General features: G+C 38.5%; 1 protein-coding gene across 1 annotated transcript; it reads right to left on the bottom strand.

The window, feature by feature from the left end:
* Positions 1 to 192: 192 nt before the first annotated feature.
* LOC114254677 lies at positions 193 to 4,859 on the bottom strand. Its single transcript, XM_028191523.2, has 3 exons — positions 2,812 to 4,859; positions 2,507 to 2,719; positions 193 to 1,921 (listed from the first exon to the last, which is right to left on the bottom strand). The coding sequence occupies exons 2-3, from the start codon at positions 2,592 to 2,594 to the stop codon at positions 714 to 716; spliced, it is 1,296 nt and encodes a 431-aa protein (XP_028047324.1). The 5' UTR covers positions 2,595 to 2,719; positions 2,812 to 4,859; the 3' UTR covers positions 193 to 713.
* Between the last annotated feature and the right edge of the window lie 9,904 nt (positions 4,860 to 14,763).

Below are 14,763 nucleotides of genomic sequence, written 5' to 3'. Positions count from 1 at the left end.
CTCTCGCGGCCACGAAACCGACGATAACGTTCCATTAACAACGGTGATTACCGCACGCGATAACGGTATCAGAGTTGCGCAGAGACTTATCATTAACAAATAGCCTAACGCAAAGGACCTTACGGAAATGAAATATTTATCTACATTACTTTATTCACTTGCCTTTGTGTGTATGGATAGGGAAGGTCATGATTTTTTCATATTAATTTTTATTAATTGGTTTAAAAAGATACAAAGAGTGCATTCTTAGGTATAATAAAAGAGTTAATTTTATTCTTGCTTAAAAAAAATTTGTTTTTTACATATTTTGGATAGAAAAATGCCACGGATATATGAAATATGCATTTTTATTTCTTCAATTATTTAAGCATATCATATTTTTATTAGTTACAGTACAATGTTTGTTATCGAGAAATAAGCGATAGCCGTAGGAGACTCTTACAATATTGGCGATATTTTTTAAAATAATATAGACACTTATGTAATACAATTTTTTGCGTTTTTATTCTTTAGTAAGTAAAATATTTCTAAAATAAAATCTAACTAGAAATTATTTTTAGTAATAAAGGCGTAATAGAAAATGACATAAATATTATATAAGGACTATGAAATTAATACAAAACAGTTAATATTGTAAGTAAATATCTAATTTATAATTAAAATTGAATTCAATTTTCTACGTGTAGTGCAAATACTTGTTATTTTTATTTTTTTTAAACTATATCATTGTTATTGTTACATGTAGAATACGAAACATCTTCTTCAAATAATTCTTGTCTCATGATGTCAACAAATATTTTAGAATTATTTTCAATCAAGTTTAAAAAATCTTTGGTGGCTATAATATCATTTAAGTATAATTTAATTAATTTTTTTGCATAATTCTCCAAGTATTTTGCCTTGTTTGCAATGGCAATATGTAAATGTAATACAACATTTGCTTTTACTGTGTATTCTATTAAATGTTTTTCACACTGTATTTTAAGTTCTTTCATATCATAATTATCAGCTGCTGAAAGAAGAAGATAGAGTTTATTTATAAAATCATTAGAATCTTTATATAAAGTATAACTAAAGTAACCAGTTTGTAAAAAGACTATTATAATTTCGAAAATATCATATGGTACATCAGATAATTCTATATTTTTTTTTGCATCTTCTTCTGACAAAGTTTCGAACATTTTATTGAAGTATGTACTCTTGGCACACAATAATGATTTCTCTATACGAAGAAGTTTCCCATCTATTGCTAATGTAACTAAAAAATCGGATTTATTATCAGAGATTAAAGAATTGTTAAATATTGGTAAGGATGGTCGCAGTCCTGTTATAGTTTCGTACGAAATGCGATTAAATATTTTATCATAAAATTCAAACTTAAACTCTATTACAAATGTATTGTTTGTTACATAAGTTGTCTGATTTAAACGAAGGGTTTCAAGACACATGTCATAAAGAACAGTACCTAAACGAAACGTCTTCCAATTTGTAAGCATAATTGGTCTCATACCTTGGATACTAACTATATATCTGCGAATATTAATTTGGGCATTTAATTTGTCGGAAATAGAAAAGCTTAATTTATTCTTTTTCCTATCAATGCACATCTGAAGTTTAAAGGACTGCTGTTCAATATTACTAGATGTTAAAGTATCAATACTATCAAGTAAATTAAAAAAATTAGCAATACTCCATACGAAAGTAATTATTTTCACATTAAATTGCGTTTGACAATGACAAAGAACGTGCTTCACAAAATTCTGATCTGCTCCAGATATCTCCATCTGCTTTTCATCCTTATTTTCTATTTGCATGTTATCCTTATTTTCTGTCTGCGTTTCATCCTTGTTTTTTGTCTGCATTTCATTCTTATTTTCTGTCTGTATTTCCTTATTTTTCGACGAATTCTCAGACATCATACCTGTCAACAATCGAAACAATCAATAATTACTATTACGAAAATATTTTAACAATTTCAACCATTATGTTAAAACCTACACACGCGTACACACGCGTAGGTTTATAGTACCTACAAATATAAGACCCATTATAAATCTTTATAAAAATTGAAATTTATTAAAGATCAATGTATTAATTTTTTACAAAAAACATATTATTATTTTATATATAAATATTTAAGAACAACAGAGAAGAATTTGTCTAAACTCTAAACTCAATTTGCGAGCCAAACGCGCTTTCACTTCCTCGCTCTCTCGACAGCATGAAACAAAGAGTAAACAAAAAACAATAGGCATTACAACGCCTATCTTTCTTTGACACTAGAGACAACGGAGAAGTAGAAGCGCTTGCGAGTTGAGCTTGGATACACAGACCATTTTAGAATATAATTACTTATTGCACACAACATTAAGTAAAGATATTTAGTTTTATTTTTTTATTTAATAAAAAAATATTGAAAAAATATTTTATAGCTAGGTTTCTTTTATACTTCTGCGTGCAATAAGTATTTATTTAGAATTACATTTTACTTTACAATACATTTTACCTGTATAACTTTGGTTCTGTGTTATATCAAACTTTAGCTTCACGTCACTATTTGTCTGATTGTTTTTCTTCTTATGACGAGCCAGCATTGAAAATGGATTATATCATTAAGTGATCATCAAATGAATGATGAAATTTAAAGTAATGGATGGCATCAACTTTAAACCAAATTTGATATCCGACGTATAATAAGTTTAACAACGTAGAATAATTTCTTGAAAGAAGAGAGGTATAAAACATTTAATTAAAACAGATTAATTCATAATTAAACTTACACTGCGATACTTATGAAATCGATATTAATACCTTCGTCCTTTCAAAGTGAACGTTAGATCAAGACTGCTTCGAATCGACAGTTTGACAAGAAACAATCATCAAGACTGAAGGTCTTTGTATATATATACATGTGTATGTACATTTCTTATATTGTGTGTAACCGTTTAACCTTCATAATCCAAATCAAATTCTATAATAAGCTCTGTTATTATCGAGATCTTAAAGTATCACTTGAGAATAATATGAACGAATCACTCGAAAGGTTTCTTCATCGCGAATGGTATGAGATTGCAGAAGAGTATCATTCTTTACGATCATAAGAGCAAACTTTAATGAAACTTTTCCATCTTGAACGTCCCCTCCTTGCCGCCTCCTCTCTCTCTCTCTCTCTCAACGCTATCCATAATGAACTGAATGGACTGAACACGCGATCGAAATTAGTCGTGGTGCTAGCTGGCATGTGTGCACAAAAAATGAACAGCGCAGTCAACTCTCGCACGGCGACTCTTGGAAAAATCGAAGATCAAAGCCTTCCAAAATTACATTGGCCAGACAGCGAGGTTGCTGGTGACACGAGAGCGCGTCTCCGATACGCTCGCGTTCACTCGTAAACCGCCACCGAACGCGTATTCCCCGGCTTTTATTTCAAAGACATTTCATTGCCGTTTTACTGTCATCCTATCTCGAATTTCCCGGAGCAAGTTGCGCGGGGTTGATCGGCCCGGCTGATCCTCGTGCACGAGCGGACGTCGTCTCTCTTTCTCTCTCTCTTTCCGCGAGGAGGTTTATATCCCGGTGATAAAAATCCGAAATAATTTAACTCGCGGTAAACCGTCCCGGAACTTCGAAATGCTGATGGCGCAAAAACGGCGAGAATGTTAACGAAGTCGCATGTTAAGATCGACCGTTAAACCTTTCTTAAACGTTTCTCGCGATAACCCAGAAGATAAGAATTGAACGTTTGCATTAAAATCAAATTTTATAGCTTTGCATAGAGCATACGAAAACAGGTTTGACGTACTCGTCTACTTTCGTTGAAATTCAAGTTTCGTAATACTTGGAAATATAATTTTATTGTACGATGCAAGTTTAGATAACAATAAGATATTCGTGTAATTTATAGTCCCTTATCGGTTACATTATGCCAGAAGCGTGCTCTTAAATTAAAAATAATTCACGTATGTACAGTACATACTTGAAAAATATCTCGCATGCAGAATTAATTTGCGGAAAACTTATTTTTTGCGATACGTCGGCCGCGCGTTGCGGCGGCGGTATCGGCCCTGAAATATCGCGGCGCGCGAATTCATTTATTAGCCACCCTCCCGAATACGACTTTCTCGCGAGATGAGAAATACGCGGGGCATCCATTTTTCGGAGATAGAACCGATGGGAGCCCCATCTCGGATAGGTCGCGGTACGCGCGCCGAAGTATTGCGCGTTATCTAAATTTATTTATTAGGTGCTATTATAATTCTTACAATTGCTTATCGCTCGACTCTCCCCTCCCCCCCCCGTTGCCGGGGTGGAAAGCATAATTCAGTCCGACTATCTCGCTACTCCGCGCGCGCCGCGGCAATGTTTTCCCTCCGCGCCCAGACCTTTAACGTTAAATGGAATTCTGTCGGTATGCCATAAGGCGGACTACCGGGATGAGCTTTATCGTGCCGTACAGGAGTTATAATACGAGCGTGCCGTGATAGATGAATCATTGCAATCGTTGCCTCGTTTCCAGAGCGTATACGAACCCGCCCGGCGCGATTCGCGCGTGAGAAATTCGACTTGGACGTCGACGCGGCTATCGATCAAGCGTTTCGAGACCGCGCACGGAAGTGCAGAACTTTGCTCGTATGGATTTTAATTACATCGTACAATCGTACAAATTTACATACGAATGAAACATGTATTTATCCATTTATTTGCTTATATACCACGCACAGAGCGTTTTACAACCACCATGCAACATTTTAATGACGAAGGAAGGTTTCAAGAATTTATAATTAACATCTGTTGGTGGCAATTAACTTGTCCACGTCAACCGACCGTTAGAATACTACACATATGAAAATATAAAAAAGAAAATGAGTTGAAATAATAATCAATACTGCTTATGAAAATTATGAAAAAATGATAGATCGGTATACATTTAATTATTTGTATGTATAATTTCGAAATAACTCGACAATTGCAATTCTAGCATTTTGTATTAAGATTTTAATTAATCTCTGTTATACTGCTAAGTTACGCTGTTAGTTTTAACTATCAGTCACGATGCTATCGAATTGATATCTATTCTCCCACGATAATTTTGATTTTGCGATAACGGTATAATTTGCGACAACGGTGTCCGTGCGTAAATCATCGCTCTAACATCACGGATCGTTACGTTCGTAGTTTATAGCGCTGAAAACGCTCGTTGTTCTTCGAGGCCATTAGACAAGGAGATTTCATCCGCTCATCCGAGCGGCGAGCGACGGCGGCGGGTGCCGTGGCAGTGGAACAATTTCCAGCATAGTTTCCAAGTGCCTAACATTACTACCTGAAAATTTTCGTCACGCGCACAGGGGGTGGGATGGGGGGTGCACGCACACGCACACGCACACGCACACCCGTACGAACACGCCCGCGCGCGCCGGAGATTGATCGTGTGTGCGTTGTTAAAGTCGTTAGCAGCGCGAGTTAACCGAGTCACAGCGTTACAACCGGCGGCGGCGGCGGCGGCACTGCCGTCTTTATTGAATTACAACTTAGACACATCCGGATGCAAGGTACACGGATGCCGGGTTTATGCCGCGCGGATTAGCATGCAAATTCGCCGCATTGAATTTCATAGTTTCGACAGCTGTAACAACCGAATAGATTCGTCGTGACGTGGCGCGGACCGGCACCGACGACGACGACGACGGTTTACCAATCCCCCCTGGTTGCCAGTCTCTCCTGATAAGCGAATTGTTTCGCCGGATCGTGCTATAACCGAGCGCGGGATAACTCGATCCAACGGCTGCGCTACTATCAGCGAGATTAATACAGGGCTCCTAATGAAAACGGGAATCAAGTGAAGATGGACGCGCAATACGGCGCGCCGCGTATCCCAATCGGATTTCAAGGCAAATCGATGTTAAATGTAAATTGAAGAAGAATTGCATTTCCCATATATACGTTAATCATTTATTCACGCAAAATATTGCCGAGTAATGAACAAGCGAAATAATATTTATTGCCTTGGACGTAGATTCAATATCAAAAGTCGTTAAAATGCATGTTCCCTCCCCTCCCCCCTCCCGATCGAAACTCATTCCGATGACAATATTGTCGGAAGCTGGCGGTTGCGCTCCCGCCACTCGATTCGCAGCCACACCGCGACAAATGTCATGGAAAATATTAATCCAAATGCACCGAAAGTAAAATTTATTGCTTACAACTGTAGCGACTGCTATATCAGAGTTATTCTTTTTAATTCGTCACGGACATTTATCGCTACCGAATTAATCGGGAAAGATTTCAATTTAATCATCTGCAAGTTTGGCGCGCGCGCGGAGCGACAAACAAATTATTCGGGGAACGTTGCTTTTTTTTTTTTCAAATGTGTTTTTAGAGCTTCATGTTAAATTTCCTTCATTTATATCCGCATAGTGAGGTCACGCTCCAGTTCTTACGACACATGTAACTACGCGAAATTTAATATCATGTACATTTAACTTGAGTATCTTACACACAGGCGGCTCGCGTATGTATGTCTCTCGTGCCAGGTAGTCGGCGTAATCATTCCTAAGCGGGCATTATCGCGGCCATGACGGTGTTAGCATGTCGCAATTTTTTTCTTTCTCAGCGTCTTAACGATCCTTACGATCTTCACACGCGCGGGAGTCCCCCTATCGTTTCCATGGATCTCCGCCATTCTCATTACATCGTTGTGCGCGCAATAGGACGTAAACGCGTCCCGTCGTCATCGCGCGAATCAACGCGGAAAATTTACTTTTTACGGGATCACTCGCGTTGCCGACTGTTGCAAAATGGAGCGGAGAGAGGGGACGGGCGGCAGATAATTTAGGCCGGAGTTAAATTAATATTCCAACGGCGAAAGAGCAACTTACAATATTTCCCGTGGCGCAACGAGCGGATTTAATTACGCAAATAGGGGAGGGACGCGGGAGAGAATGCGATATCCCGCGTATTCCAATAACTCGTCATTGGCCCGATCAAATTTACTGGCGCGCGTGTGTATCGATGCCACCGCGAACGTATGTTGCTACGAGCAAAATTCAATACCGCCCGACCACACGAGGAGGAGTCGCTTCAACGAACCTGTATTTATCGTCGACGCTGAGCCGCCTTGCCTTACCCTCGCCTTGCCTCGCAAATGCAACACGAGTTGCCGGTAAGCGGCTTGCTAACGCGATTCTCGTTCGTATACGGGTTAAAGCGCGCGCGCGCGGGTACGGATACTATACCGACTTTCGCGTAAAAGCGAAACGCCCTTACGGGCCCGTGGCACGAGCCCCCGACTTCGTCTCCGTAGTATGCTCTTAGCATGCAAGCGCGGGTACGCGCGTGGAAACCGTGCACACGAGCCGCTCGTATATCTCGCCAGCGCCAGCTTTCGTGCCGTTTACGTTACGTCGTATTCGTGCGCGCGTTTCCGTACCCGCTACGTCGAATCGTAGCGTAATAATGCCCTTGCCCGGAGAAGATATCTTCACCGCACTTTTAGATATCTCGGCCATGACTTTCCTCCGCTTCGCCCCCGCGAAGGGAGGCGGCCGCTGTTGGATGTCTCCGACCCCACCTTGCGTTTCCTTAGCCTTTCTTTAGTTTTTTACCACCAGCAATCGCTAAATTGCATCACACTCTTACAATCGGGGATGGATGCCATTTAAAGTTATAAAACACGCGTGTAAAAGTGCTAATAATGTCCATGAACATTTTTTCGCTGTGCATGTAGACCCAGCCAGACAATTGTGAAATAAGATAGGTAGAGATAAAGAGGAGCATTTTTTATATTAAATTTATGCTTTCCAATTTTGCATATATTTTATTTTTCTTATTTGATGTGTTTTTTTAATGGAATTTCCTCTCTTGACAGTGGTTTTATTCATGTCACGTCGACCTTTTCTTTGGTTGTTATTTTTAAGCGCAACGATATTGGAATCTTAACGAAATAGCATACGCCGAGAATCTTTGTAAAACAAATAAATGAGAGAAACTCTCACAGTTATCTGCACATTGATCTTGAAGTATTTAAGAAGCAGCGAGGAATAGAAACTCTTTAGATCATATTTTTATACCACTGTTGTTGAGAGAAAAATTTACCTTCATCGGATTGCGAATCGGACGGCGTAAAATAGACTGAAACATTGGATTGTAAACACATTTTTTTATATTACGTTTTTTTTTAATTTATACGTTTAAATTGTAGTAATGGGAGAAAGGGAGATTAAACAAAATTGATTTACGCGATAGATTAGATTTCTCTAAAATGTTGTAACAAAAAAGTTATATATATATTTTTATTTTCCCGCGGAATTATTTTTAATCGTTAAGCTATCGAACAAACTGATACAATAGCGAGAGCTTTTATTCGATATCGAGCAATCGAAGAAATTCTGGATATAACGCATACTGGAAAATAGATCGAGCAATTTTGTTCGGGGCATTTCGATCAGAGATTGCATCGGGAATAATATGCTCGCTACGTCGATTGTACGATTGCTAAACGCAAGCCCGATACGACCATCGGGAAGATAAGTCGCAAGTCGCATACGAATATTGTCGTAAGCGAGGATCTGCCGGCGCGACTTTCTTGACTCCCTCCGTCCGGCGATCTCCCGAATAAGAACATCTGACGTCGCGCCAGGAAGTGTTCTCCATAGCTGTCGAAACTGAAAGTTTCCAAGGGGATCGCGGGACAGCTAGCAGAAATGAGAGGAGAACGATCAAAGTCACGTCTGTTAAGTTTCGAAAAGGAGTCAATTAAAAGTTCCAGGAAACTTGTCTCTTCCGTGCCGTGCATACGGATCTTCCGCGGCGGCGTAACATTCTGGAATTTTTCACTCCGCCAGTTATTACGGTACGGCGAATCCTCGTTTCGAATCCTTGCGAACGAATCGAATATAATGCGCGACAGTCGGATCTTCAGTCGCTTGCTTCCCAAGATTTACCTCGGTCTCGACGGTTCTGCACGGAATTGAATTTTGCGGGAAGAAAGTGGTCGCCAAACGCGAATAAAAAGGAACACGAAAGGAGCTCGCGTCTTCCCGCACCCTGCACTTGTTGCAGTTCGAGCAATTTTGAAAAAGTATATCCCGCTTTTTCGAACGTAACGTGAATTCGATGCTATAATGTGGCAAACAACGATGCCTTGAATCTCAAAGAAGCAACGTAAAAACCACCCTACGTGCCTGGACTAGCTGGCACGGCCCCCGACATCCTGGGAAAACTTTTAGATTGCTCGTCACCTCATTTTCAAATCCGCACGGGTCTCCTCCACGATTTTGGCGAATCTGGAAATGTTTCGGGGAGGAATATCTGACAGGTATTTCTTCTCTAGAGAAAAGCACGGTTGCGAAAAACGAAGATGCGCCAGAAATTTAGACATAGCTGGATATCGCTGTAGTCAAGAGTGACGAAGAAACGTATTGTGTTGTAAGATATTAAATTGCATTCTACTCACATTCCTATCATACGTACATACATAATTAAAGAAATATATTTTTGCGTCAATTACAATTCAAATAACAATTTCGAATTCTTCGAAACGCTCGAACAAAACAAAATTAATTATTATAAAACAAAAGAAGATATATATATATATATATATTTTGCACGATTTTATAAAATATAAAATGTTAGATATTTCAAGACAATAACATTTTAGTGCCGCATGATCTTAGTGTTTGTTATTACAAATGTTTGGTGTTACAAATGTTGTTCTAGTGCTGTGCTTATCAAGATTATCATATTGTCATTCAATTAGATTTGAGCCAGCAGGTGTAGCGAACTATTCCGTGTGTGTATTGTCGTGTATTAGATTTCGAAACAAAGTCGCGGCAAGATACTAGAAGATATTATACATTATAATTATTTTATAATTATTATTAGAGCAAATGACTTGCGCAATTAAGGATTTACAAACGCATTAAAATGACAGCTGCTTATCGCAAAACAGATATTTCATTTGGAGTAAGAATTAAACTCATTATCAGAATTAAACACAGGAAACGAGAATTATTATCGTACGATATTTGAGTAATAATAATTATTTCTTAAACAAGTAAGAACTTTATTATAATTATTTTTTCAACAAAATAATTATTTTTTAAAAACGTTTTAAGATAGTTCTCTCTAATCGAGTGATTAAAATAAAAAGAAACATCTTCTAATTTTGATACTGATAATTAATTTAAAATGGAAGGAACTCAATATTTACAATACATTTATTTCATCGTTTATTAAATTTTTCGATGAAACTAGTCTATATGTGGCCTTAACATTTATTTTGGTATGTCATTCACGCAACGAGACTCGAGTTGACAGATAGTGTGCGTACCGTTCCATATCTTTGTATTATTATGCGAAACGCGTTCATGCATTCAAGTACCAAAAGATGCCAAACGCGATTATTTTCTACTAACAATAAATTATTATCAGTACGCGCGACTAATTAATTTTCCATAATTGTAAATGCATTGACTACTTATTGAAGTATTTTGCACGATTTATTTATTTATTTAGCAAAATCGGGAGGAAATGAAAATTACAAATTATTATTTTACTGCAATATATGGGTAATAATTTCTTTAACAATTAAATTATTTGGCAACCAAATTTTTTTTAATTTTTCGCTGATTTAAACGTAACTTATTTTCATATTAATAAAAGAGGGAAATATCATGTATATTGGCTGATCAAATAAATTTACACAATAGTAGAAAATGATACATTGACTGTGTTTATGTAATACATGTATCTTATTGAATTTACACGTTTATAATATATTGCGATTTTATTTATAACCGCATTGATATTAACGATATCAAAGCAGTGTTTAATTAAATTTAATAAGTACGATCGTAATTAGATACTTATTTTAACATTTTTCAATAGCAGCATTGATTCAGCGTGGTTTGTTAAAACTTTCGCTATTTGACATCTCGTTCAAATTGGTAAAATTCGCCAACGTCAAGCAAACCATAAAGCTTCGTTTTTTTTTGCGTTATTTTTGCATTTTGATTGGATTTCGTAGGAACGTACATTAATAACACTATACGTCGCGTGCAGCGTCAAAAGTGCTGGTGCAAAGTGTCGTGCAATTATCTTATTCTGATGATTAATATACGCGATCGCGTAATTAACGTTGTTTTCGTGAGTGCTGTATTATACGAGTACAAAAAACAATTTTGAGAGAGAAAGAGAAACAATATACTTATAATAATATATGATTGAAAGACAGGAGCGACGGCGGAACAATCATATGTGAGTAAATTATTATTTTTTTATCTATTTGCATAACACGCAATACCTACCTTATCACTATTATGTAATAAGGTTACAAAATATTCTACAATAGTAACACAATATTTTAACGATACCTTTTGCGTCAAAAAATAATTGCTCCATTTTTTTTTAATTAACTGTGTACTTGGTTGATTTCTAATCAAAATGCAATTGAATTGTCTGTAAATCTTTATTTTGATTTATTTCACCTGATACGCTTTTGACACGAGATTCACGTAATGATTATAAATATAGGGTTTATTGTTAGAGATGTTTCCTGCGGCGTTCTTCACATATTTGCGCTGTCTGAAAAGGTATATGTATCTCTCTCGCAATCTGTCTTCAGCTCCAGCTAGGAAAGATGCGGAGATCAAAATGAGGTACCCGTGGGAATTTAATATTTTTCGCATCCGCGGCAACAGCCGTGCAGTAACGGCACTCGACACCCTCGTATTCCTTCCGCACAACCGCGTTTGTCGTCGCGGCGACCGTGACGACGAAACGAACGTCATACGTGCAATTGAAACGCGCTGCGCCAGTCTTCATTAAGTTGCTCGCAATCAGACGATGCGAGCTCGCGACTGTCGAGGCAAACGTGACCGGTGACCGACGTAGATGCCACCGAATCTCGATGTGCACACACTATTTTTAAGGATGTTTGGCTCCGCAATACCAAGTTATTGAAAAACTGCAGACTTATATGTATTCTTTTTTTTTTTCATTTAATGACAAAAAATATTAATTGTAATTCTAGCTGTAAAGAAGGAAGCAATGAAAAATTTGGATAAATTATTAGTTTTTGTTTACTAAAAGACTATTGAACCAATTATGTCTAAATTTTACACAGATACGCAAACTTAATAATAAAACGAAATTTTTAATTTTTTAATTATATTTTATAATATTTATGAGATGTAACACATACATCTTTTCAGTCACAGGATATACGTATGCTCTTTACGTCGTTTCATCATCCCACGTCATTCTGTGGTTCGATGGCAGCGTGGCCTTTTTTAAGCGAAGAATACCAGCTGCGACAACCGCGCGCATGTTGAAACCACCGGAAATACCAAGCGCTACGATCTCATTATCCGCACTTTGTATCTACTTCGTTTGCATCATGTGAAACATAATTAAGCAAAAAGTCAACTCATTAAAATTGCCGCTTTATAATTATTCACTCCTCGGCGAAAGTTCTCATATTCCTCGATGGTAAAGGGAAACGTTACTCTTTCGTTTGATGATCGTAATGACCGATTACACATTTCCTTTTGATCCGTGTCCGAATGTAGATCGCGTCTATATCTAGCAATGTGTTTAAATTGGGTTCCTTTGTAAATGTTATCGTTTAATTTATAATAACATTTTACAAAATTGTAATAAGCATTCAGTCTAAATATGGCATTGGTGTGCGTAATCTCGAATTTGTATAAAGGGGATCAAGGACTACAAATTTCGCCTTTCATTTAACCGACTAATTTTCGAGAGTCCACAGTCGAAACGAAAGTCCCCTCGACCACGCAATAGTCTGTCCGAACGACCCGGCCTGCACGTAGCTAAAACCTTAATTAGCCCCCCTTCCTCAGTTTGCAAAATCACTCAAGAGTCGGATTAGAGTCCCGCGACACACCCGGCGACCTTAAAATGAGTTTCTCCGGTAGTCGTAGGCGTGCCAGTAACCGGTGGCAGGACCGCCCGATGTTTCCGCGCGGTCGTTTGCGTGCGCCTTCTAACCAGAGGCCCTAAATAAAACCGCGGATATCTGTATGCGGGGTGCGTATCTGTCGCGGCTCGTGCTGATTGCCGTGTCCTGTTAGCTCCAGATTGCGAGGGCGGAGAATGAGAGGGTGAGAGAGAAGGGAAAGGGAGGGAGCGAGAGAGAGAGAGAGGGTGAGAGAGAGAAAGAAAGAGAGAGAAAGACAGGTGCTGATGATAGAGAAGCGGTGAGCGAGCGCGAAATGGAGAATCGTTCGCATCTGTATCGGGGGAATAGTTTGTTGTATGTTCTGTCGGCCGTTCAGGGATGGCTTGCAAACAAACCGCGTTCCGTTATTTGATTCTGTCCGTTCGTCCGATGCAACAGCGCGGCGTCACGCCATTCGGCGCGTCGATCTCGCGCGCGTATACCCTTTTCCAGCCGGATGTATCGGCCGCGACTAACACGTCCATGTCCGCAACTGCGAAATACTCTATTGAACTTGAACTCTGATATAGAGTGAAATCAATCACGAATCTGTCCGTTACCCGACGAAACGACACTTTTCCAGGTGGCCCAAGCTTAAGCTTGCTCTCTTGGAAGGCGTTAGAAAAGCTTGGGAAAATCGAGAATGTTAAAACGAGATAAAACAGTGCGCGTAATCTGATTTAGTTACGCGAATCGAGCTTTTGCAGTAAAGCAGTTCAATGCGATTTCCGCATATTTAATTACGAAAGTTCTGTTTTTAATTACAAAGCTATGCCGCTTAATTATAAAAGTTAATTGTTTCTTTGACAAGCGCTGCGCAGTTTCATTCCTGAATCGGCGAGTTATAGAAACTATCGCTTAACACAGTTTCTGCATTCTGCAAACAATCGGTGTCTATAGACACGAAACGTAAACAGTTACACTGATGGGGAGATATGTAGATGTATGATCAGCGCAAACCAACCTAACTAATTAAGGTACAGGTATAACGCGTAGTATACTAGTTCAGCCATTCCGTAACGTTAATTACACCATTTATTTGCTTAATTTGTTGTTATTAATTAGGTGGAAGCTTTGATAAGCTATACACACACGCATATATACATATGTATGTACATATATATTCTATTCATAAAACATACCTGACGCTCTCATTCATTGAATTTAATCGAAGCGACTCGAATAATATAGCGAGTCCGTGCGTGACAATAACAACATAAAATGCGTAAACAATCAAATAATAAAAGCATCCAAATAAAATATCTCGTGCGATATATAAATTAAAAATGCGAATGCATAAATCGTACAATCGTTACAGGCAACAAAAATAATAATTAATTTTTTATTAGATTACGCGAATTATTCCAGCGTAATGGGTATTTATTGGTGAATTTAAACTGATTTTTATATTTACATAGAACAATAATAATACCTCTCTCCGCGTCGCAAAATCATCGAGAATCTGGACTCTCGAAAGGCACGGAAATCTGATTCTCGCGGGCGTCGCGGTGGAATTCACGGTTTTGCTCTCGATAGCACTGCGAGCTGTACCTGGCGGCGACTCGACCGCGATCTCATTTATCTTTAGCCGGAATGCGGCTGCGCCTAGGGCTAATAAGGTGTTATTAATGTCGTCACGCCATAGCTATCTAACTGCCTCCTAACTTTGCAAACTATTCTCCGCCGGCGGCTCGCTGCCATTCTCGCGTATCCCTGCTTCATTTACCTGACAGTTTGGGTAACCCTGCCTATCTGTCTGTTCGCCCCGATAGGCGGCTGTCATTCCCATCGAAATGTAAACTCCG

Source organism: Monomorium pharaonis, chromosome 1 (genome assembly GCF_013373865.1).
Source record: "Monomorium pharaonis isolate MP-MQ-018 chromosome 1, ASM1337386v2, whole genome shotgun sequence".
NCBI lineage: Eukaryota > Metazoa > Arthropoda > Insecta > Hymenoptera > Formicidae > Monomorium > Monomorium pharaonis.
The sequence above is the reverse complement of the archived record's forward strand: the minus strand, read 5'-3'. Positions and strand labels throughout refer to the sequence as shown.